Source organism: Mercenaria mercenaria, chromosome 9 (genome assembly GCF_021730395.1).
Source record: "Mercenaria mercenaria strain notata chromosome 9, MADL_Memer_1, whole genome shotgun sequence".
Taxonomy (NCBI): domain Eukaryota; kingdom Metazoa; phylum Mollusca; class Bivalvia; order Venerida; family Veneridae; genus Mercenaria; species Mercenaria mercenaria.
This window is the reverse complement of record NC_069369.1, coordinates 45,958,119-45,983,084: the sequence shown is the minus strand read 5'-3', so window position 1 is coordinate 45,983,084 and position 24,966 is coordinate 45,958,119. Positions and strand designations below refer to the sequence as shown.

The 24,966-nt window shown below is 35.1% G+C and overlaps 1 protein-coding gene across 1 annotated transcript; it reads left to right on the top strand.

Annotated features, from left to right (window-relative positions):
* Positions 1-3,088: 3,088 nt before the first annotated feature.
* LOC123547929 (uncharacterized) lies at positions 3,089-22,512 on the top strand. The gene is made up of 3 exons (XM_053550535.1): positions 3,089-3,491; positions 3,715-4,625; positions 22,397-22,512. The coding sequence occupies exons 1-3, from the start codon at positions 3,352-3,354 to the stop codon at positions 22,510-22,512; spliced, it is 1,167 nt and encodes a 388-aa protein (XP_053406510.1). The 5' UTR covers positions 3,089-3,351.
* The last annotated feature ends 2,454 nt before the right edge of the window (positions 22,513-24,966 follow it).

Here is a 24,966-nt window from a genome sequence, read left to right as displayed (position 1 = left end):
CACAAACATTCCCCTGGATGAGACAACATGTTTTGCGCAAAGCCCCGGCCCTAGGTCTAAGGTCAAGGTCATACTTAGAGGTCAAATTCAAAAATGACTTTGTCTGGAGCATTTCTTCTTTATGCATGGAGGGATTTTAATGTAACTTGGCACAAATGTTCACCACCATGAGACGAATTGACATGCGCCAGAACCAGGTCCCTAGGTCTACGGTCAAGGTCATACTTAAAGGTCAAAAGTCAAATTCAAGAATGATTTTGTCCGGAACATGTCTTCTTCGTGCATGGAGGGATTTTGATGTAACTTGGCACAAATGTTCACTACCATGAGGCACACTTTTTTTAGAATTACGTCCATTTGTTTTACTATAAATAGATTATATTGTAACTTTTTTATTACTGGCCATAGGGAAATATCCAGACCACTTTCTGTGGTACAACTTGCATGGTACATCCAATTGTTAGGTGTATTTTGATCTATCTCTACCTGGTAAAGAGTTTCTTGTGGACTTATATAGATTTTTTTCAGGGTTAATTTCACTTTGTTTTACTATAAATAACTTTTATGATAACTTTTTGTATAATCGGCCTAAAAGAATTCCAAATGAAAACAACTGTACGTTTTTATATATGCAACTTTTAATCCAAGTGCTTTGTTATATTATATTGTATATATAGTACAATATTGTTTATACATCATTGACAGATATCAGTTCATTATGTTATACTGCAGTAGAGAACATTAGGTGCCTTCCAGTAGGGGACTTTGTATTGCATGGCAATACTTCATTCACTTGTTTCTTCTAGTTTTGAGTTATAATTGTTATTTCCAATATCTTTAAGGTTAACAGGAAAATTTACGCATAAGCTTGATACTGTTTTGTTCCTATAGAAGACCCAAATCCATGCATATTCTAATGTTACTGTTTTTTATAGATCCAATCGAAACTGCATTTGTTTTATCCACATTACTGTCCAATCCCTAAATTTTGGCATAAAATTTCATAGTAGCATAGTATTTCTAGGAGATCTTTCAGTTCCATCTATGAATATTGTAGTACCATGTGCATATTGTGACAACAGATACTCTGTATTTTTCAACATAATGTCCTAAATATTTTGGTTTTGTTTATCATAATTGCAAGAATTTTCACATATTGTATGAAAGGTACACTGTTTCATTTTACAAGAGTTTCAAGAGTTTACATGATGAACAAGAAATAGTTTTCCCTCTGGTTTCCATCAAAAGAGTGTCAAAAAAATGAATAACTAATTCCAAATTTGATATGTTCATTAGGCCTAGTTATATTTTCCACATGACCACTTATAGTCTGAATTTCTGAAGCATACTGTATTTTGATTTGCTCTATGTGATTATTATCTGTTCAACATATAAAGTATCCTTTAACAAATGTAGGGATAATATACGTTTTTTTTTTGTGTATTAACATCTGCAGAAGCCCGCGGGATTGTTTGTGACCGAGACCGAAGGTCGAGGTCACAAACATATCCCAAGGGCTTCTGCAGACGTTAATACACAAAACAAACGTGTATTATCGCTATTCTTGCATAAAAAAACATTACACAACGACTGAATGCATTGTTTTCATATGTGATGACTTTACGATTCCGGTACATTTTTAGTTACCATTCGATTGTTCTTGGAAACGGTAAACATGTTTTAAATATCCATAACCGGGGCACACATATCAACAACACTACCAAAAGCGTGATTTGAAGGTTTTTGAGCATCTTATTTTTATTTCTAGTTATTACAAACGTTACATTACCCATAATTGTGCATATAACTTAAAAGTTTGTTTAACAGGAACACAGTTTTAAGAATAATAACTTTACATTCGAATTATTTTGAGTACGTACACATTTAGAGTACGGATGAGTACGAACGTAGTGACAAGCTTTCAAATGTTTTATCCGAATTCTTCGCGAACTTAGATAAAAACAATCCGATTGATACTTATATTAATCATTAAAATGATTCCTAAAAACAAACATTTGCGCAAGTTACACGCAGTTCTTATACATTCACGCTTATCAACAAAAAATGAATCGACTCCGACTTCTAAAAGGGGGTGTAAACAAGGGTGGAGCGAGTACGTACATTTTTTTGGGTGGGGTGGGAGGGGGGGGGGGTAGTGCGTTTGGTTTTGGTAACTGATACAGCAGAACATACTATGGATTTGACTGCATCTTTTATGCTACAAGAAGAGAATATTATGGAAGAATCAAGACGCAGATACCAGATGTCAATCTGCGCAGAAATACATACTGGCCAGTATATACATCCCTGACAAAGCATTTCAAAAATAAAAATCATGTTTTAACAGCACGTGAATTGCCTTGTTTGCACACGATTTTTCTCCCGTTAATACATGGGCGGATCAAGTGAAAAAAAAGTAGTTTTTATGCAAGAATAGTAGTTAAATATCCAAACTGTCCTCCCTTTTCTAAATTTACGAAATTCAAATCTTAATGATAACTTTGAATGGTCTGTTCTGTACCCAGGCTCAATTGAAACTTCCATTAGTTCTGTGTAAAATATACTTTAAACCAGAAAAATGTCAAGCCTTGCTTTGTTAATTGGATTTCTATTGAACCATGTGTATCGCATTTCTTCGATATTTTGTTCTCACAAGCAGTCAGTCATATATCACACTCTATTATCATCTAATATTAACCGGGTGGTTACGGTCGCTGTCTTCAAATCACATGCCCCTCAGCGACACAATTATAGGTCACATAGCGACTTTCCAGCTTTTGATTGTGGAAGAAGACCCCAGGTGCCCGTTCGTGCATAATTTAATCAGGGGCGGGCACCTGGGTAGAACAACTGACCTTCCATAAGACAGCTGGATAGCTTCCTCGCATTAGGAATTCAACGCCCCGAGTAAGGCTCGAACCCACATCGGTGAGGGTTCAAATGTTTTAAAACATTTCTTGATAACGTTAGATAACGGGATTTGCTGAGCTTCTAAGTATGATTAAAAAGCTTCATGATTTTTTTATGGTTTACCAAAATACCATTTTGTTTAAATACTAAATTCCTTCGTATTATCTAAGCTCAGCATTCGTAAACAAGATTAGCATAATACATGAATATTTTGGTAATATTTGTACTTTTAACTATAACCAAGGCGATGTCAAGTGCACAAAGATTTCAAAATGCTTTAATGTCAAGTATTTTCTTGTAAAATGACATCTTACTGATCTTCTAAGTCCATTGTTTATCACATTCACAGGGGATGACTTCAATGAAAAGTATGAGGATGAATCGTTTCTGAGGCAAAATGCAAACTTTCGTCTTGAATCTGCCTATAGTAGTGTCTTACAGATGGAACATTCGGCTAGGCAAGAGGTAGCAAAGCTAAGAAAAATGTACGAGAAAATGGAAAGTGTTGCATTAACGGAAATACAGGACGTGTCGGCTAGACTGATAGGCATTCTACTGGAAACTAAAGAGAAAGTACAAACGTACGAACAACAGACTTGTCATTCCACGGTTTTTAGTTATTTGATTTTTTATACAATTATTATTTTACAAATTTGAAAATGTTTCAACATGAACCTGTTCGCCTTCTCGAAAGATATTGTATTTATTATAAATTGTTCAAAAGTGCATGCCAGTTTTATCTATCTTATTTTAAGCATCTATCTGAAATACCATTTTAATAAATCTTAATACAATGTGTTTCAGAAAGTTATCATTAGATTATGAGAGCCAAATGGAAATAGATCATCTTGTCGGAAATGCGGTTGCCAGTGTTAAGAAAAAGGAGTTTAAGTTTGCACCGTCTAGAGACTTTTTATCGTGTTTAAAACTGGGCACACTCCAACAAGCTACCAGGCCAAACAAACACCGGAGACATCCAATGAACCCACGGGCACGTTCTCAGTCACCATGCCTTGCTTACAGAGACAGAACGCATGGCCATCACAGACATCGCTCGTCATCTTCGTCCAGTTCCTCCCATTCATCCGGTTTCATACAGATTGAATGGGCAAATGGTCGAAGTATAGAAACGTCAAATGCATATAAGGCAGTTCATAGGGAAGGTATTGAAAAACAGTTGTTTATAGATGCAATAGACGGGCTAGTTTGTTGTCAGTCTGAGGTTTGTACGTGTGCGATTTCTTTAAAACGGACAGAGTCAGATTTAAGCTCATATTCAGGTACCGCTTCTTCTTTTGCGTCAAGTACGGAACAGACATCGATTGATTTAAATGATACAGTGGTGACTCTTGACTTAAAAGAAATAGAATCAAACATGTTTTGGCCGCAATTTTGTGCTGTTGATAGAGACACTATAGCCATTTTTATATACGATGTTTACTCTTCCAGTATTCGAAAATATATGATAAGTAATGGTGAATGTATATGGACAATAGCGGTAGAAAATGGTGAGATCGACAATATGATAGTATGTGGCGAACGATTGTACATATCACAAAACGAGAAGAATCGAATCCAGTCTTTTAAACAAGAAACAGGCAAAATCGATCAATACTTTTCGCTGACAGAAAATGTTCGTTTTCCATTTGGCTTAGCCTGCAATCATAACCAGAATACCATACTTGTTACAGCATATAATTACAACGGCAGCAAAGGTAATAAAATAATTAAATATTTTTAACCAGCATTCAGCTTCGTCCTTCTTAATTTATGTATTTTCTTAAGTTACATGTATTAGCTGAATGATTTGTTTATTATTCTCCTTCTGGTTGACGTCCGTCCGTTTGTCATTTCGTCCGTCCCTCTGTCCGTCCGTAATTCCGTGTTCGGTCTATAACTCTGTCATTCATCATGGGATTTTAATATTACTTGGCACAAATGTTCCCCATGATGAGACGACATGTCAGGCGCAAAACTCGGACCTGGCTCAAAGGTCAAGGTCACAATTGGAGGTCAAATGTCAACAGGGCTTTTTTCCTTTCCGGTCCATAACTCTGTCATCCATAAAGGGATTTTAATATCTGTTGGCACAAATGTACCTCATAATAAGACGATGTGTCTTGCACAACTTTCAGACTCCTAACTCAAAGGTTAAGGTCACACTTGGCAGTCAAATGTTAGCATGGCATGAACAGGGTCTGATTCGTGTCCGGTCCATAACTCTGTCATTCATAAAGGGATTTTAAAATTGCTTTGCACAAATGTTTCCCATGATAAGACGACGTGTCATGCGCAAAACCCGGGCCCTTAGCTGAAAGGTCAAAGGTCAAACTTGGAAGTCAATGCCAAAAGGGCACAGTCTATAACTTAACAATCTTTGAATGGATTTTAATATTACTTGGCACAAATGTTCACCACCATGAGACAGAGTGTCACGCGCAAGAACCAGGTCCCTAGGTCTAAGGTCAAGGTCACACGTAGAGGTCAAAGTTCGAATTCAAGAATGACTTTGTCCGGAGAGTTTCTTCTTCATGTATGGAGGGATTTTGATGTAACTTGACACAAATGAAGATATTTTCATTGGAAATTTATTTTGCCCTTCTGGTGTGTACATGTATGTACGTGATGGATATGGAACACGAAAGCTTTGGTAATTTCTATTGATGAATTGAACAATTGTTTGGTATAAACACATATTTCAAAAACAGAGCAGCTAGATAACTTGACTAAAATAAACAAAGAATAGAATATAGTAATGACACATATAAGTACATTGGGTCTTCTTTTGGGACACCTTTAACTTACTTATATTTTTAAAAGTTCCATTTCATGCGGTTATTTAGAAAATTTTGGTCATATTGTTGGGGAAAAAACGTATAATCATGCTAAAATAAATGAATAATTGTTGCTTAAAACTGTACTTTGAATGCAGTTTGACTTTTTATAAATGTTTAAATAGAAATAATTTCAACATTTAAATGAAATTGTTCAAATGATATTTAGGTCGGCCATTTTAAAAACGGTCGCCATTTTCATAAAGACTGATGTCTTTAAATTATTATTTCCATTTTTGGTTACAAGGGTTTCTAATGTAAATAAATTAAGATTTGTGTGCAGCGATGAAATAATGTATAAATATGTCTGTAAAATGGCGCCATATTTATCACAATATCCTTCATAATTAAGTTATCTGTTTCTTAATAAATGTGATACGTTTTGAAATTCAGTATGATGCTAACTTCTACATCACATCAATGAATACTTTTAGCAGAGCAGCTTCAACTTCATCATATTGAACATCATATTAAACATAGTCCTATTCCAGATGGTCCTTTTGAAATGTTTGGCTTATAGTTTTTTTTAGAAAGAACTGCATATTAACAATTATTTATTATATTTATGTAATATCAGGAGTTTTTCAATGTATATATTCTTGAATTTTTTAAAAAGAGATTATCAGACGAGTAAATATAAGAATGGAGAGCTAGTGTAGATCTGAATAATGTATTTATATTGTATAGATCCACTAAAGTTAATTTTGCATTGGAATCTTATATAGAAAATATCGTTTCGAGAAAACTTAGAATAGCATTAACAAAAATATGAATCTCAGCACATAGTCTCAGAATACAAAAAGGTAGATTTTCAAGTGAGAGATTAGAAAATAATCAAATAGGTTGTGTAATTTGTAATTCCAATGATATTGAAGATGAATTCCATTTTGTTTTTAAGTGTCCAGCTTTAGCTTTTGAAATGTTAAGAAAGTTGTATATTAAAAGTTATTATAGAAATAGACCCAGTATGTTTAAATTTACACAATTATTAAACAGTTGCAGAAAAAAATGAAATAAAAATGTTATGCAAATTCATTTATGAAGCTGTGGAATTGGATACCAGCTTATGAATAGTCCTGAACTACTTTTTTGTATTCTATAAACAGTAGTCGTTTATTGCTGTTATCAAAGCATTAATGTCCTTTCTACTGAATCTTAATATAATTAAATGAATGTGAATGTGTATTGTCTGATATTGTAACGAAACATGTAGTTGTAAAGTGTCCATTTTACATAGCGCTGAATTTAGACGTGCGTATTTTAGTAAATTAAACATGGTCAGACGTGAAGACGCCAATCATGACGTACATTCAATAAGCATAGAGGTCACTTGTAGTTACAACATTGTGAACGATGGACATTTTGCCTACATGCTTTTCATGCTGAACATGGCTTTGCTGCATCTATGCGCTTAACGACTTATCTTTTACTCATCTACATTGTAAGATTTGTTGGTAAGCGTAGACATACACCTCGTTTGTAGTGAAGAGTTTTTGGCGCGTAGTTGGTTTGCGTCGCAAGGGTGCGACGGTACCAAGTTTAAGTTTACTATTATAACTAACTGTATGGTATTTGTATGTAATTAAATGTTAATCCGTCCATCCAAATCCTGAAATATATATATAAATGTCAGAATTCGTTAAAAATGTATATATCATTTTTATTTTCATGCCATGTTATTTTGTTTGTAAATGTGTTTACCACGAGGAACTTTTAGTTCAAGTGAATAAAAATTTATTCTGTTCTGTTCTGTTCATTATAATATCTTGCCCATATATATCAAATGGCCATCAAAATTTAGAAAAAAATATATAAGTATAAACAAGTTGTCGAAAAGTTGTAGGCCATTTCAAAGAAAAACATTATCTTGAACACAAGGATCTGTCATTCTATTATTACTTTGACTCGATTTGATTATAGTATGAATTATAATATGAGTTTAAGAGTAAAAATAAATGTTCTATTTACCTCATCTATATATCTAGCCTGTATCTAATTTCAGGAGGCTAATTTGGATGAGTAGATTTTTTTTTTTTCTTACCAAATTCCCTTTGAATAGTAATTTAACGCATTTCTTGCAAGTAGGTGACTCCTGTTAGTTAGATATATCCTCATTTATAAGTCGCAAGTCATACTTGATCAAATTAAGAACCTATCTGGTAAAACTGTACAGACAGATAACTTTTATGCCCTTGTGAAATATTTAAGCATTTAATCATTTTGTCTTATCGATCGGTCAAAATAGTAGTGCGAAAATATTCGTTCGAACTACTTTGTGGACGAATCCTAAGATGTAAACATTCATCGAGTTGTAATTACTTTTTAAAGTGCAACATGGGTATCTTGCCACATCACCCCTTCCACTGATTCCACGCGCCGGGAATGATATTAGAAAATATTCATAATAATTTGGTAGTATCAAATTTACATGTAATTCTACGTACACTATGATAATATAGGGACAACCGTGATTCATTATTAATCACACCTTCAGCAGCTTTTTCACTGAGATTTATCCGTAACTCTATCTGATAAGAAATATGTTTTGCTGCGTCCATCGTTCGCTTTAATTTGAAAAAAAAATAGAATATCTAAAAAGTAGCAGCAAAAAAGGGGAATGGCTAACAATTACTATTTAGCTATTTGGTTACATTTTTTGTTTGAAAGTACAAGTGTACATGGCAAATATCTTCAATATCACAATATGTTTGTGATTTAAATCACTTATAATAAATAAACTTAATATGGAAGCTTTGGCATATTCATAAAAAACGTTTCAATCTATCCCTTTGATGTCTTAAATGTCTGTTACCATCATCCTGTCATTTCATGTTTTGCCATTTGTCATAGTCGTGAAATTGTACATGATGAACGTGTCCCGTTTTGTCTTTATACATTGTATTTTCGTTTCTGGGCAACCCTTATTTGACTTTTTCAGTGCTCATCTTTTTGAAACTTTTTGACTGACTTTTTACTTTTTCTCTCCTAGAGTTATTAGTCCAGCAGATTGGGCAAAGGCTTTTGATTTGCTTCCGATGGTTTTGCTCACCTTACTTAATACAACATTCTGCATGACCTGCAACATGACTTGTGAGACTCAACTGATTGTATTAACAGAACTGGAAAAAAAACATTACCAATTGTAAACAAACTAAATTGATCTTGCTCGACCTAAGTGCATTTCTTGACTATGTCATCCATTCAAACTTCTAAAACTTCAAGATTGTGGTGTTTGCCTACAATTTCTCGAGTGGTCTGAGGCATTCCTGCACAATAGAAGTCAGTATTTAGCCTTGGAGGTTAACCATTCCAAAGAAGTACATATAACATCTGGTGTTCCACAAGACCCTGTCATCGGATTTCTGTACTCTATATAGAGATATAAACAATCTAGTAAAAAGTCCGCCACAAGTCCATGATACAGTAGTCTAACTTACACAATCTTCCAAAAAGATTTTAACTAGTTGGAAAAATTGGAAAATGGGTGGGACATGTAGTCTGATCCTTTCAAATGCCAGACACCTAACATCACAAAAAATTAATCAGTATCTACTTTATGGTCAAAACGTAGAATCTGTCTCGAACGCAAAATATCTTGGGTTTTGACTTAGCTACAGATTTATACTGAAATACATAATTTATATCATTAGAAAAGCTTCAAATGCAAATAAAACTCTTACCTCATAAAACGAAACATCACAACAACCAACCAAAATGTCCAAACCCTAGCTTATAAAACTTTTCCACCAACAGCTGGAATTAGCACCGATATACTCGAGTAAACACACACAAGTAGAAATAGACTAGTTCTGCTTCAACGTTGCAATTATTTTTTGTTGTTGATTTTTACAGCCGAATAGAGACTGTTTCCCTAATAGCTATATTCTCCCCTAAGGATAGTTTATGTTCCCCAAAAGAAAGACACATTTCCCCTCTAACAATTTTAAGAAAATATTTCTTGACATGTACACCAATTGATGTCAAGAAAGGTGTTCTACTATTTTAAAGGCGTTTTAATATGGAAGAGCATTAGTGCCAGATGTGTTTTATTTATTAACTCGAAATTTCGAGTTACTTAATTCGAAATTTCGAGATTCTAAGTAGAAATTTCGAGTTAATAACACGAAATTTCGACTTCGTATCTTGTCCTTTTATCCGCAAAATTTGAACGCCTGTCCGTCTGTCAAAGGCCAAAAATGTAATGGACGACTTTTGACTCTTCGAAGTGGAATCATCTATCTACACATCAATATAGTGTACCCAACATGTAGCGACTTGAACATATACTACTATACATCAATGTATGACCTACCCCATAGCCTCTAGAGCTACTCCAGATTACAAACTGTATACAGGATATATACCTTCACTTACATGTATAGTATGTTCAGGTGGTAGGGGCTCGAACTAGGTCGAAAACCTTCCAGAGTTTCTAAGTTTGAATTCTTACCGGTCACCTTCTATGACCTTTCCTCAAAAGCTTGATCCATCCAGGTGCTCAATCTTGGTTAGACTCATTACTACACGTTCATGTAGGGTATGTCTATATTTCCTTACCATATTGGCTCAAACTAGGTCGAAAACCCTCCAGACTTAAACATGTTTTAAATAGTGATATTTTTATGAGCAAACACTGCCCGGTCATTTAATCTATTATTTTCTTAGTATTTTAAAATATTCGACAACAAGGATGTTTTTCGTGAATTTTAAGCGTTGGAACATAGATATGTTGGAACTTAGATATAGCTTTCGAAATGAAAAATACAGTGATTGTAATTTAAGATTTTTTTTCATACAAAACAAAACTGTTTTCAATATTGATATTATTAAAACTTGTCACTCAATTCATATAAGTTGGGTGGGGCTAGGCTTTAGCTTATTTGTTAATGCAAGGAAATAGAACGTCTTTTTGGAGAAGATAAAAAAGTGATACATAGGTCATTGTAACACTTTAACCTAATGTATGAACTTGAAATGATCTTGATTGACCTTGAAATATAACGTTTATTTTACACATTTAAGTATAAGCTTATTCTCCTCGCCCACAGGCGAGAAGTATTTGTGATCATTGATGGCCTTTTTGTGAGTGCAGTGCAGTGTATGTCGTGAATGACGATTTTTTCCTTTCGATTAGCAAAATTTTAAATTTAAATTTTATTTTTAATGTCTGATCTTGCCTATGTTAAAACACGGTTGTGATGTAATCCTTTGTTAGTTTTGTCCGTTATATAGGTTATTGTACCGATACCGTTCTATACACACGTTTATTTTACTATACCTGTCCATTATTAACCTGTAACTGTCCATTCTTAAAATAATGGATACTTTAAGAATGGACAGGTAGAGGTTAATAATGGACAGGTATAGTTACAACCTTGTACGTTGAGAGGTGTGAGTACATCAACTTATGAAATTCGAAAGTTTCGAAATACTAAACTGCAACGTTTTACAGAACTTGTAACTGCAATAAAAACAAGAGCTGTCACTAATGGTGACAAATGCCCCCGCAGCGCCTTGACCTTTGACCTGGTGACCCCAAAGTCAGTAGGGGTCGTGTACTCAATAAGCACTATCAGCATGTGAAGTTTGAAGGTCCTGGGTGCAGTGGTTCGCGAGTAAAGTGCCTTCATGCAAAAAGTTAACATTGTGACGAAGGAACGAACTAACGAACGAACGGACAGTTGAAAACTAATATGCCTCCCTTCGAGGGCATAAAAATCCCTGAAGAGGAACGTATGACTTTATCCCAAATCGCCCCACAAATTATCAGTCAAATGAAAATCAAACAATGTGCCAAAAATAATTACAGAATGTTAGTTTAAATCTTCGACCGTTAGAAAGTAGTAAAGTCCTCTTTGTGTACTCCTAAATCGCGGAAGTAAAGTATCGCAGGTATGGCATTTTCAGTCAAAAATAAATGAAAATAGGCAACGTAATGTAAAAAAAAGAGCTGTCGGAGGACAGCAACGCTCGACTATTCAACAGCCTTGTCAATTAAATGGATATTAAAGTCGAAAAGGGGGCATAATTTTGTAAAATTGCAAAAAGGGTTATTGAACCTGTACAATGCATATCAGCTCGTGACAATGGACAATTGTGCAAGTTTCAATCCATTCCCATTAGTGGGTACTGAGATACCAGCTTACATTAAAAAAATTAACCAACAACTGCTTAGTCGAAAAAATGACATAATGTTGTAAAAATACAATGTAGAGTTATGGAACCTGAGCACTGCATGTCAGATCATCACAATGAACAAGCGTGTGACGTTTCAATCCATTTCCATTAGTAGGTACTGAAATACCAGCTTACATATAAAACCTTAATAAAAGTTATACAAAACAGAGTTATGGAACCTGTGCAGTGTAAGTCAATTTATCAAAGTGAATAAATGTGTGAAGTTTCAATCCATTCCCACAAGTGGTTACTGAGATACCAGCTTACATACAAAAACTTAACCAAATCGTGACGCCGACGCATGGATGAAATAAAGTGTGGAAAACCACAGGTCGCCCAACACGATATAGACGAAAATGTTGCAGGCTCGGTTTGACTGAGCTTGTTCATGGACGGTAGTGAAAGTGCAAGCTACCGTCCACGCCCTTTAGCCCCAGATTGAGCAGACCTCAACATTTACACATGTTATAAGTACCAGAATGTAATTTAGAGGCATCCGCAGATGTATTCTTACGACGGTGTGCGTTCACTGATGCACAGAGTGCAATTCCATGAAAGGCTGCGTACGTACGTTTCCCAGATAAAATAATGGCTGTGCCCTAAACGAGAAAACAATGGGCAGAATTAATCAAACTGGAGTCCAATAGCTCCATCTATTCTTTGAATAGTCGAGCTAAAACACATAATTTCCTTTCTTTTTCAAATGCTGCAGACGTATCTTGCAGTGTTCGTGTAAAATTGGTTAAAGTTTTGCCATAACTGATATTTGTTGCAGTCCTACCAAGAAATGTGCAATTTCACCTTTCTACTACAAAGACAAAAGGGAAAAAAAACAAAAAAAAAACACCAAAAAACAACAGCGTCAAGTTCCCTAATGTTTTATTGCACGTTTCGGTATTACCAGAAAATTTGGCCGTAATGATCTTAATTGAACTTGAATTTTCTTGCAATGACGATGTTATTTATTGTAATAACGAAATATTTCCTCGTAAAAACGAGATATGTCATAACGAGTAAAGATCTCATGTGATACGTGTAATTTTCTTCTAATGAAATTGATGGAATATCTCGTAATTACGAGATAAGAACTATTGTTTTCTAATAACGATATAAAATACATATACATACATGTTAGAATGTCTTCACCTGGACTCGTCATTTATTAAATTACTTGATTTATATAAAACTGCAAATTCAGCACGAACAAAGCATGGACAACTATTAATACATACATCATAAGGCCAAGTTAAATTTTACTTTTTGTAAAGGTACTTCAAATCATTCATAAATATCACAAAACGAGATATGTTCGAAACTTTCCTAAGAATCAGCACTGAAAATTATTAGTATTTAAAAAACTTTTATTTGCAATAAATATTTATATGCAATATAATTTAAACTCCATTTAACTTGGTATTTTTATTTAGAACAGAGACACAAATCGATGAATTGTCTTTGCCTCAAAGAGGACAATATTAGTGACATTACATAATATCACGACAATCTTGATTTTTTCGTGAGGACCGTGTTTTAAGTCAGAGAAAAGCCTCAAACTATCCATTATGTGAAAGAATGGACAATCTCGGCGCGTTGCGCCTCGATTTGTCCATTCTTTCACATAATGGACAGTTTTCGGCTTTTCTCCTTTACATAATGGCATCAGATTTAACAACACAATAGAGAAAATAAGTTTCACTAGAAAAAAAGAAAGCAGGAAAGAAATCAAAGAGTAGAAAAGAAAGCAATTTGTGTCGGACACCACGTGTAATAATTCTATTTTTCATTCTACTTTAAATATTGATTTATCATATTGTAGGCATTGTTATTTGCAACATTTATTTCATAGGCCTTTTATTCCAACCGAAATTCCGGATACTGCTTTGTAAAGTTAATGTATGCTAATATTCAAAATTAAGTTTTATTGGATTATATATAAGTAAGTTTAATACTACTACTTCTCTATAAGCATTAGTTTAGAATTATTGTGCATTTGATAACAATGTTGTGTACCGTGTTGTTACTATGTCGTTGTTTCTATGTATTAAGTTTGTAACTCACTCTGCAACTTCTTAAAGGTACAAGGCTCTGTCATCTTAAAGTGGGCATGGCTATGCCCATTTCTCTTTCGGTAAACAACACCAAACTTTTTACACAGTAAATACGTCTGGCACAAACATCCATTAAACAGTGTCTTATATTTTTAGTTTTATACTTTGATTTTTTTTAAGTTAAGTATTTATGTGTTTAATGTTTGATATGCATAATTATAGTCAAACTTTTTACAAATGTCACCTAATAATAATGCAAAAACTGGCCTTTGAACCAAGGTGACTTGCATTTTAAAGTATCCTTGCTCTATTATCTCAATGTAGGTTTCTTACAGACTGACCTTTAGCAATATCAGAACAATGGTCTTTCTTGAGAGGTGGCTGATTGCACAACATTGACTGTTTGTCCTTCCAAAATACCAGTTGATCAGTATATGACTGTATATTGTGGTAAAGGTGTTTATAGTAGTGAACTGTTTAGTCAATATTGATTGCTGCGTATTCAGAAGCTGTTCTCCTAAGGAGGAGGTGAAGAAAACAACAACAACAACAATACCCTCTAAGTAAATACACCAACGTAATCGTCAACATATAACACTTGGGTTATAATTTTCTTGTTTTTTTTTTTTTTAAATTGCGAGTTTCACGTCCCTAGGCGGGATAAAATGATGTTTGTTACGTTTCATTCATTGTAAATCTTAGTCCTTCCTTATCATTTAACTTGAAAGTATCATATATCACATTCCTGATCAGACATTTATCAGAATAATGGTCTTGATAACATCTGAGCTAAGTTTGAAACTCAGTCATTTCGGATGAACAACTACGTAAGTCTAAATTTAAGCACAACCTTGTGTATGCAATACATTTCATTCCATATACCGAAATAAATTTCGCACATGGGTCATGATCAGCACTAAATACAACAATAAAAATCTTGCTCACACTACAAAGGCAATGTTTTTTCTCCAACATTCATGAAACCCCATCAGACTGTCTGTTTGCCTAGGGTCTACAACAAAGACACCAATATCGTTATATCATATCCTGTTCTATCAGTACTGCGTACACTGCTTTGTTTGGTGCGGAGTTTCCTTTTGCTGCATCTTGCAGTAACTTTCGTACTTATTAACTCAATATATCTCAATAAAGATTGCAAATAAAATTGTCAAACACACAGGTCTATTCTGATATGAAAAATCGTACAATTTAAAAATAATCAAAATGTGTGTAGGTTTAAAAGTGATTTTTGGCTATTTTTTAAGTTGCATATGCCCTAGATAAAGACCACGATCAGTCCCCCAAAATATATCTTTCACTACAAACACTTATAAGGGAGTTTTAACATGTTTTTCTCTTCAAATACAGCTTACACACTCGTATTTATATCCACCAACTAGATCAATATAGCAACTACATAAAAACCATTTGGTTTCACCACGGTAACCAAATGTTCTTCTCTAAAACTATTTCAAATGAAATTGTCATTCACAAAGACCTATTCTGATATGAAAAATGACAATTTATATCATTCAATTTGGAAAGAATGAAAAACGACTGCAGATGAAACAGTAATTTTAGACTGTTTTTAACCTTTTGACCTTGCGAATATCCTTGAATTGGCATTGAGTGACCAAAAAAATATGGCATTTATTTCTCACTATCTTAGATTAAAAACTCGTATGCAGTTAAGACACAGGTGTTTTATTCATAAATATTTTACAACAGTACAGTTGTTAAAAATTGGGGGTTCCGCAGGCAACAAATTTGCGTTTTACCCTAATGTTGCTGGGGGTTCCGTTGCGATTTACCCTTCTGCCATTATTGTGTCATATGTGTAAAGCGAAATAACTGTTGCAAAAACTTGAAGTAACCCGTGTGAAGAGTTATTCATCTCCATTGATATGTGCAAAGTTTATGTACGGGTAAAGCAACTGTTCGTTTATGAGAACAACTGTGTCTGAGAAACATGGATCAGAAAGTGAAGGACCAAATTTTACAACGATATTATTTCAAATAAAAACATTCCCGCTGCGTATGCGGGTGCTCAGAAGATGGTTCAAGTTCTAAACAAGGACAATTTACAATTACTTACATAAAGCACACCGAGCTGTAATAAAACAAGGCTACCTGAAGTCATCAAAAGTTTGGTTCCAAGTGCAGTATCCAAAGTAAAAGTAGCGTAGAAATTATGACTAGTTGAGCTTCGTTTTCCACAAGAAACTTCAGAGAGTTTGTATCAATTCAGCCACCTAGATATAACTGAATTTAGTAACGATTCAACTGAGGAAAATAATGGTTATATTGAGACATCCTACTTGGAGCTGCAACTTGAAAACAGACACATAAAAAAGTATTATTCTAAATAACTTTTTGATTTTAAATAAATACGTGAAACAAATGTACTACGCGCCTGTAATGTATATAATTAGAGGTTATTATACAGGGCTGGTGTGCCTCAAGGCGATATTTGCATACTAGGAGAGGTAATGGCCCGGGGGCTTATACCGGTCCAGTATGCCAATTTCGCCTTAAGGCACACTAGCCCTGCTTTATAAACTTTTTTATTGCTTATGTTTCACTCTGCTGTTAAAGGGAAAAAGTGATCAAAATAATTTAATGTTGCACAGCGTCATAGAATGTTCATGTAATGCGCGGGAACGTCGACGTTGTCTGATGACGTTGACGTCATTTCCTTTCAAACATTTGTTTTAAATTAATGCATTCTGGGGCCGTAGTTTCTTGTGTCAACCTTATTCAACCACACTAGAAGAGGAATCTAGCGAATTTACGTTAATTTACCATGCATCCTTTTGTAAAAGAAATGTTAGTTTATATATACTTGACATATTATGTCAGTGGAAGTATAAAATCTGGATGTTTTGCGCAGCCGAAAGTGTGCCTGATATGGCCGGAAGTGTGCCTGATATCGATATCAGGCACACCAGCTCACACGAAAACTAATATCGGCATCCCGCTGCTCATATACGTTTAAATTCAATGCAAAGTTGTTACTATATTTAGTAACATATGCAATAAATAGCAAATAAATTACAGAATATGACATATAATGGACTAAAAACAAAGAAAAATATCAAACAGGGAATGCCACGCACCAAAAGCGCAGCCTCCTCAAAACGAACCCCCCATCACGCAAACGCGTGCACCACACACACACACACACTCAAAGCCTACACATCAGGACAAAACGAACAACACACACACACACACACACACACCCAAAGCCAACACATAAGGACAAGACGAACAATAAGCATACACACACGCGCGCACACAAAGTCAACACACAAGGACAAGACGAACAAACAAAGGAACAGTGGGGCACCGCCTTGGAACGGTTAGTGGCAAAAACACCACTGGGGAGCTTAAACCGGTTTATTGTGCGCACCCAACCTCACTCTTATCCCCACCATGTTCCAAAGACACGGGACAGTGTAAATAAAAGTAATCCCCTCCAGGTGAATCTCTAACACACGTAATGGAAACAAAAAGGCATGTCATGTAAAACACAAAAATGCTCGTGTATAAATATATAAATGTGAAAATAAAACAGATTTTTCTTTAGTTTTACAATAAATATTTCAAAAGATAGAACAAATATATGAAACATTGATAAAAATATTTCTGTTTTACAATAAATATTTTAAGACATTGAATGAATATATAAAGATAGACAATAGTTATAGAAGATATAATATTGCAACACATTACACGCCATACGAGAAGCTGTTGGATTTGGTCGATTTAAAGTTGACATACCGGGTGTTCAAGGAACTTATTTATCGAGATGGAGAAGTCATTGCCATTGAAATGAAAAGTTTTCATTCATTTTGAAACATTACGGTTGTTTTAAAGTGTGGAAGTAAATGTATAAGTCTACCGTTTCACACATCTCGAGACATTTCTGATTTGCAATACTGAAGTAAGTGTGACTTTTTAAAGCACTTTTTAGAAGGACATCATTTTCATGTGTGAGTAGGGGCAACATGGTCGAATTAAGTGAGTGTATGATTAGAATACTAACTTAAGACGTTGCAGGATGAATTTCAATTCTTTTTCATTCGGAGTACCAGAACATGTGACTAAAAATAAAGTGATAAATTCTATACTCGCAGAAAGTTTCTACTTACAGAAAAGATATGGCTTTCCAACGCCTGCGGGTTAGTAAATATTGTTTGTATACGGCAAACTCGTCATTGAGACCATTCCGTCCCACATCTATGGCTTGACATTGAGGGACATATTGTTGACAACACCTACGTAGAGGATCTTCGGGAATCGATGTACATTTATGTAAAGGAGAAAAGCCGAAAACTGTCCATTATGTGAAAGAATGGACAAATCGAGGCGCAACGCGCCGAGATTGTCCATTCTTTCACATAATGGATAGTTTGAGGCTTTTCTCTGACTTAAAACACGGTCCTCACGAAAAATTCAAGATTGTCGTGATATTATATAATGTCCCTAATATTGTCCTATTTGAGGCAAAGACAATTCATTGATTTGTGTCTCTGTGCTAAGTCAAAATACCAAGTCAAATAGAGTTTAAATTAGATTGCATATAAAAATGTATTGCAATAAAAAGTGTTTTAAACACTAATGATATTCTGTGCTGATTCTTAGGAAAGTTTCGATCATATCTCGTTTTGTCTTATTTACGAATGATTTTAAGTACCTTTACAAAAAGTAAAATTTAACTTGGCCGTATGATGTATGTATCACTAGTTGTCCATGCTTTGTCCGTGCTGTGTTTGCAATTTTATGTAAATGATGGGTCCAGGTGAAGACATTCTAAAATGTATGTATGTATTTTATATCATTATTACAAAGCAATCGTTCTTATCTCGTAATCATGAGATATCCTATCAATTTTATTAGAAGACAATTATACTTATTACATGGGGTATTTACTAGTTATAACTCGTATCGCGTTTTTACGAGAAAATATTTTGTTATTACAACACTACACAATAAACAACATCGTTATTGTAAAAAAAAAACTGTACTGTTAAACTGAGATCATTATGGCCAAATTTTACGGTAATACCGAAACATGCAGGAAAACTTTAGAGAACTTAACGTTTTTCTTATTTATTTATTTATTATTTTTTTTTCACTTTTTTTTTCTGTGTGCTTGTAGAAGAAAGGTGAAATTGCTCATTTCTGGGTAGGACTGCAACAAATGTCAGTTTTGGCAATGAGGAAGATAGGTCTGCAGCATTTGAAAAAGAAAGGAAAATTATGCTTTTTAGCTCGACTATTCAAAGAATAGGTAGAGCTATTGGACTCCAGTTTGATATTTCTGTCCATTGTTTTCTCGTTTAGGGCCCAGCCATTATTGTATCCGCTTTTCATGGAATTGCACTCTGTGCATCAATGAAGGTTCCGTGTGCACCGCCGTATGAACACATCTGCGGACGTCTCTAAATTACATTATGGTACATGTGTAAATGTTGAGTTCTGCTCAGCCCGGGGCTAGAGGGCGCGGACGGTAGCTTGCACTTCCACTACCGTCCATGAACAGGTTCAAGCAAACCGAGCCTGCAACAATTTCGTTTATGTCGTGTTGGGTGACCTGCAGTTTTCCACTATTTTATTTCATCTATGAGTCTGCGTCGGCTTCCCGATTTGGTTAAGGTACATCAAAAGTGTTTGGAGACCATCCCTCAGGTGAATATAAATTTTGGAAATTTATATCTCACAGACCATTACCATTTATAATAAATACACTGAAATGTTCAGAGTAAGTAGGAAATACTTTAAATAATAAAAAGGGTAGATTGTTTAGGAATGTATATTTTGTTTAATATCGCGTGCACTTCGGTTGTCAACGTTCTGTTTTGTAGAAAATATGTAGAATAAACTTCTTTTTCAAAAGTATTTTTCTTTGTTTGTTTTGGTTGTGTGCACTTTTATCTGGGTACTCCCAGTAATGAAATATGGTTAACTTACATATTTTCTTAAACATAGCAGTATTTTGTCATTTTGACAGCTATACTTTCACTTTCATTTCGCAATTACTGCAACGTTTTGAAATGTACATGCTTTTAACATTTTCAACACTGGGGAGTACCAGGAGAAATATGTTAGACACACAATAAGTATAGACATAATGTCAAAATATTTTTGAAAAGAAAGTTTAATATTTTCTACAATTTGACAACAGAATATGGACGAGCAAAGTACATGTGATATAAGAGAAAATTTGTTATTCCAAACATAACAATTCTCTTGAAAGACTCTTCTACATATTCTGAACAGTTTGGTATACATTTTATGAAAAACAAAGGCCTATGATGCCTAAAAACATAAAACAAAAATTCACCTGAGGGGCAGTTTCTAAACACTTTACATGAACCTTATTCAGTGATACATTGGCTTACACTGCACAGGTACCATAACTCTGGATTAAAACGTCACACACTTGTTCACTGTGATGATCTGATATGCAGTCCTCAGGTGTCATAACTCTATTTTGCATTTTCATAAAATTATGCTATTTTTTTCGACTAAGCAGTTGTTGGTAAAATGTTTTGTATATAAACTGGTATCTCAGTACCTTCTAATAGAATGGATTGAAACTTGCATAATTGTCCATTGTCATGAGCTGATATGCTTTGCACATCTTCCATAAACATTTTTGAAATTTTATACAAAATGATACCCCCTTTTCGACTTTAATATTCATTCAAATGACACGGCTGTTGAATAGTCGAGCGTTGCTGTCCTCCGACAGCTCTTGTTTTTACATTACGTTGCCTATTTTCATATCTATTTTCGACTGAAAATGCCATACCAGGTGTATATCTGCGATACTTTTCTGTTGCGATTCAGGAGTACACAAAGAGGACTTTACGACTTTCTAACGGTTGAAGATTTAAACTAACTGTCGGTATATATATGATTATTTTTGGCACATTGTTTGATTTTCATTTGACTGATAATTTGTGGGGCGATTTAGGTCAAAATCATGCGTTCCCCTTCAGGGTTATTTTATTAAAGCTACAAATTCTGAAAAAAATTGTTGCAGTTTATATTTCGAAACTTTCGGATTTCATAGGTTGATGTACTCGCACCTCTCAACGTACAAGGTTGTTACTATACCTGTCCATTATTAACCTGTATCTGTCCATTCTTAAAGTATCCATTATTTTAAGAATGGACAGTTACAGGTTAATAATGGACAGGTATAGTAAAATAATCGTGTGTATAGAGCGGTATCGGTACAATAACCTATATAATGGACAAAACAAACAAAGGATTACATCACAACCGTGTTTTAAATGAAGATAAAGTCTCGCTATGTCTCATTGGATTTTAAGGATTTGATGAAAGCAACCCTTTTCGTAGGGGAATAGGCTGTCACGATATTTCAGCGTTCGTTGGATGCTATGTAACATGGATAAGACCAAATTGCTAGCTCAAAATAAAGTACAGATGAAACGTTATTAAAAAGACATGTCTTATTTCATACGATACAATTTGAATTTAATGCAGCTTCAGTTACCTTCCAATAAAGTATGTTGGACCTGCAATAAGACCGAAATAAATATCTATATTTAATCTTGGTAGATGGTCACACAAGGACCACTTATGTAAAATTATTCTAAAATCAGACAAGCAGTTTCATACAAGAAGATTTTTAAAGTTTCCTCTATATACATATAGGGAAAAGTGACCACGCCCTCTGGCGGCCATGTTTTTTGACATATCGGTATAATTTGAACAATCTTGGTAGAGGGTAGCATAAGGACCATTTGTGTGAAATTATTCCAAAATCGGACCAACAGTTTTGGAGATGTCGTTTGAAATTTTTTCTATTTTTAGCTCTGGCAGCTCCTATGTTCTACCATATCTTGTCTGTAAGTAGAAACTGTCTGCGAGTAAAGAATTTATCATTTTACTGTTAGTCACATGGTCTGGTACTCCGAATGGAAAAGAGCTGAAATCCATGCTGCAACTTCTAATCATACACTCTTTTTATTCGACCATGTTGCCCCTACTCACACATGAAAATGATGTCCTTTTAAAAGGTGTGGTAAAAGAACAGAGAAAAATAGATTGGAAATCATGAAACGAAGAAGACGCAACAGAAAGCTTCAATGATTCCAATAATATAAGTATGGATGAACTATATGACTTCTCCTTGAGAGAATTCACAAATTGCATTGATAAATGTATACCAAAATGCTAGGGTACCCTTGAATCCAAGAAGAACAATTCATCCATGAACAAATGAAGAAGTGAAAACAGCTAAAATAGATCTACATTCTGCTAAAAGCACTTTAGGAGGAGGAAAGCACAAAACTACAATATAAAGAACAGATATAAAAAAAATGTCAAAATGCAAAATCAAACTAACATCCTATGAAAAGTCTGGTGCTGGAATTATGCTGCCGTTACCAGTATTTGACAAAGAAGGAAAATGTAGAATAGACCGTCTGATGGACAGGCTCAGCTGTATGCAAACAAGTAAAGAGGTGACTACCCGTACCATACTGGAGTGGATGGAGGATGACTAATGAAGTGTATGTAAGGCTGCTAGGGATAAAGAACAGATATATAAAGAAGTGTGTGAAAATGCAAAATCAAAATGGATAGATGAAACGTATACCCTTATCGATAGACACACTGACCAACGTCATAATTTGCAAACATTTCACAAACTAACATCCTATGAAGTGTCTGGTGCTGGAATTATGCTGCCGTTACCAGTATTTGAAGGAAAATGTAGAATACTGAAAAATACCTTCTTGAATGGAGAAAATTACAAAATGAAATATTTGATGACATTTAGTATTATGATAGAAGACAAGCTTAACAGCATCAGAATTGGAACAGCAAACGAACCAGTTGTTGATTTTTAGCCGTGAAATAAGCAGAAGTAAAGTCGAAGCAGCCTCACAAAGACTGGAAAATGAAATACCTAGACAAATTTGATCAGAACAGCTAACGATGCCTTGATAACATCAGTAACAATACTATTTATGAAGTCCTTCAACCAAGGTGTACTCTTCCATGCAAGGAAAGCTGCAGATGTTAAATTTGTTTTTGTTTCCATATCCCCAACAAGACTGACAAAGCCCATCACACCGAATCACTTTACTTTTAAAATAATTTACTTATTGAGCAGAATAGTTGTGAATTTTCTCAATATCGGCTCATCAAAGGGGCATAATATACTCTTTTGTTGAACACCATAACCTCTTAGACCAGGGGCAAGATTTGAATTCGGTAGCAGTTTTCAAAGGACCCAGACAACACTCCTGAAATTCAACTCAAGTTTAATGGAGCAAGTTTGACAAGAGTTGAGCATTCAATGTTCTTGGACTCATCGTCTGTCTACATGCTTAAATTACAAAAACAAAAGCACAACGATCACTTGGATAACTGTTAAGTTTCGCAAAATCAGAAAGGTATCTCCACAGAACATGATTAAAATGAAAAAAAAATGAGGAAAGCCACAGGTCGCCCAACACGACATAAACGATAATGTTGCAGGCTCGGTTTGATTGAGCCTGTTCATGGACGGTAGTGGAAGTGCAAGCTACCGTCCACGCCCTCTAGCCCCGGGTTGAGCAGAACTCAACATTTTCACATGTTATAAGTACCAAAATGTAATTTAGAGACATCCGCAGATGTATTCATACGGCGGTGCACATGACAGAGTGCAATCCCATGAAAAGCGGCGTATGGCCCACACGTAAAATAATGGCTGTGACCTAAACGAGAAAACAATGGGCAGAACTAGACAAACTAGAATTTAGAGAGGGGATCTGTGGTTATGGAGCCTGCATATCACAGAAACTGCCAAAAGACAAAATTAAAAAGCAGGCAATATATCCAAGGGGTGATTAAACAATACCAAAAGCTTTTAAAGCGGGGGTATTTGAACCACCCAGGCCGAAATGTTCAAGCTGAAAAATTAAACAGTACACTAACACAACATAAATGTCGTGCTGAACGATCTGAAGAGATCGAAATATAACAGCTCTGATTGAAGGTACGGGAAGACTTTTTTACGGCCGCAACACGTCACAAACAACGCTGCTGTGATAATAAAATAAAAAAAAAAGTGGAAAACCACAGGTCGCCCAACACGACATAAACGAAAATGTTGCAGGCTCGGTTTGATTGAGCCTGTTCATGGACGGTAGTGGAAGTGCAAGCTATCGTCCACGCCCTCTAGCCCCGGGTTGAGCAGAACTCAACATTTACACATGTTATAAGTACCAGAATGTAAGCATTGTCAAAGACTGATTGTTCCGCATCTTCGGTCTGGCGAACAAGTAATTAATTCCAGCAAAAGGGTCTGATACAATGTACGCGAGCAGTGAATACAAGTAACTCTGAAAGCCTAGAAATACAGTCGGGAGTAGCACCACTAGAATTGCACAGAACAGAATTAGCAATAAAAATGTACTAGACGAACGGCAAAAGGCTTAAACAACCTCTTGGGACAATGTCTGCATGAATGTAGAAGAGGCAAAGATCACTGACATGTCGTCAACACATGTAGGAAGAATGTTGCTGCAAGTAGCTGACATGGAATCACAGAAACTGATACCAGATGCATGGAGCCAGAGATATGCCATTTAGACTTCGTCCAAACAGGTAGTCGCCGTCCAACCTACTGGAACAACCTAGGTTCATAACAAACAGAACGGCTGAACAACAAGTCGAAGCTAGACATGCTATCAACCAGTTATTACAAGACCCAGACCCAGATGCTGCTAAAGCTTTTACCGACGGGTCGTGCCGAGGAAATCCCGGTCCATGTGGTGGAGTATCTTATGTTTTTTTTAAAACAAGTGGAGAATGGATGGAATTAAAACAGCCAGTTTCCTAACTGGCTTCAATTCTCCTTGGTGAGCTTACAGCTATAACAATAACACTGGAATCCATCTTAAAGGAGCAAAATAATACAGTATACCACTTCATCAAATATTTTCAGACAGCCAATCAGTAATGAGGTT

What these genes read in the sequence shown, in the direction of transcription:
- LOC123547929 (XM_053550535.1), top strand. Translation starts at nt 3,352, where the DNA reads ATGGAACATTCGGCTAGGCAAGAGGTAGCAAAGCTAAGAAAAATGTAC. An exon ending in ACTAAAGAGAAAGTACAAAC is followed by an intron (nt 3,492 to 3,714) that starts GTACGAACAACA and finishes AATGTGTTTCAG; the next exon opens with AAAGTTATCATTAGATTATG. An exon ending in TAATTACAACGGCAGCAAAG is followed by an intron (nt 4,626 to 22,396) that starts GTAATAAAATAA and finishes TGCCGTTACCAG; the next exon opens with TATTTGACAAAGAAGGAAAA.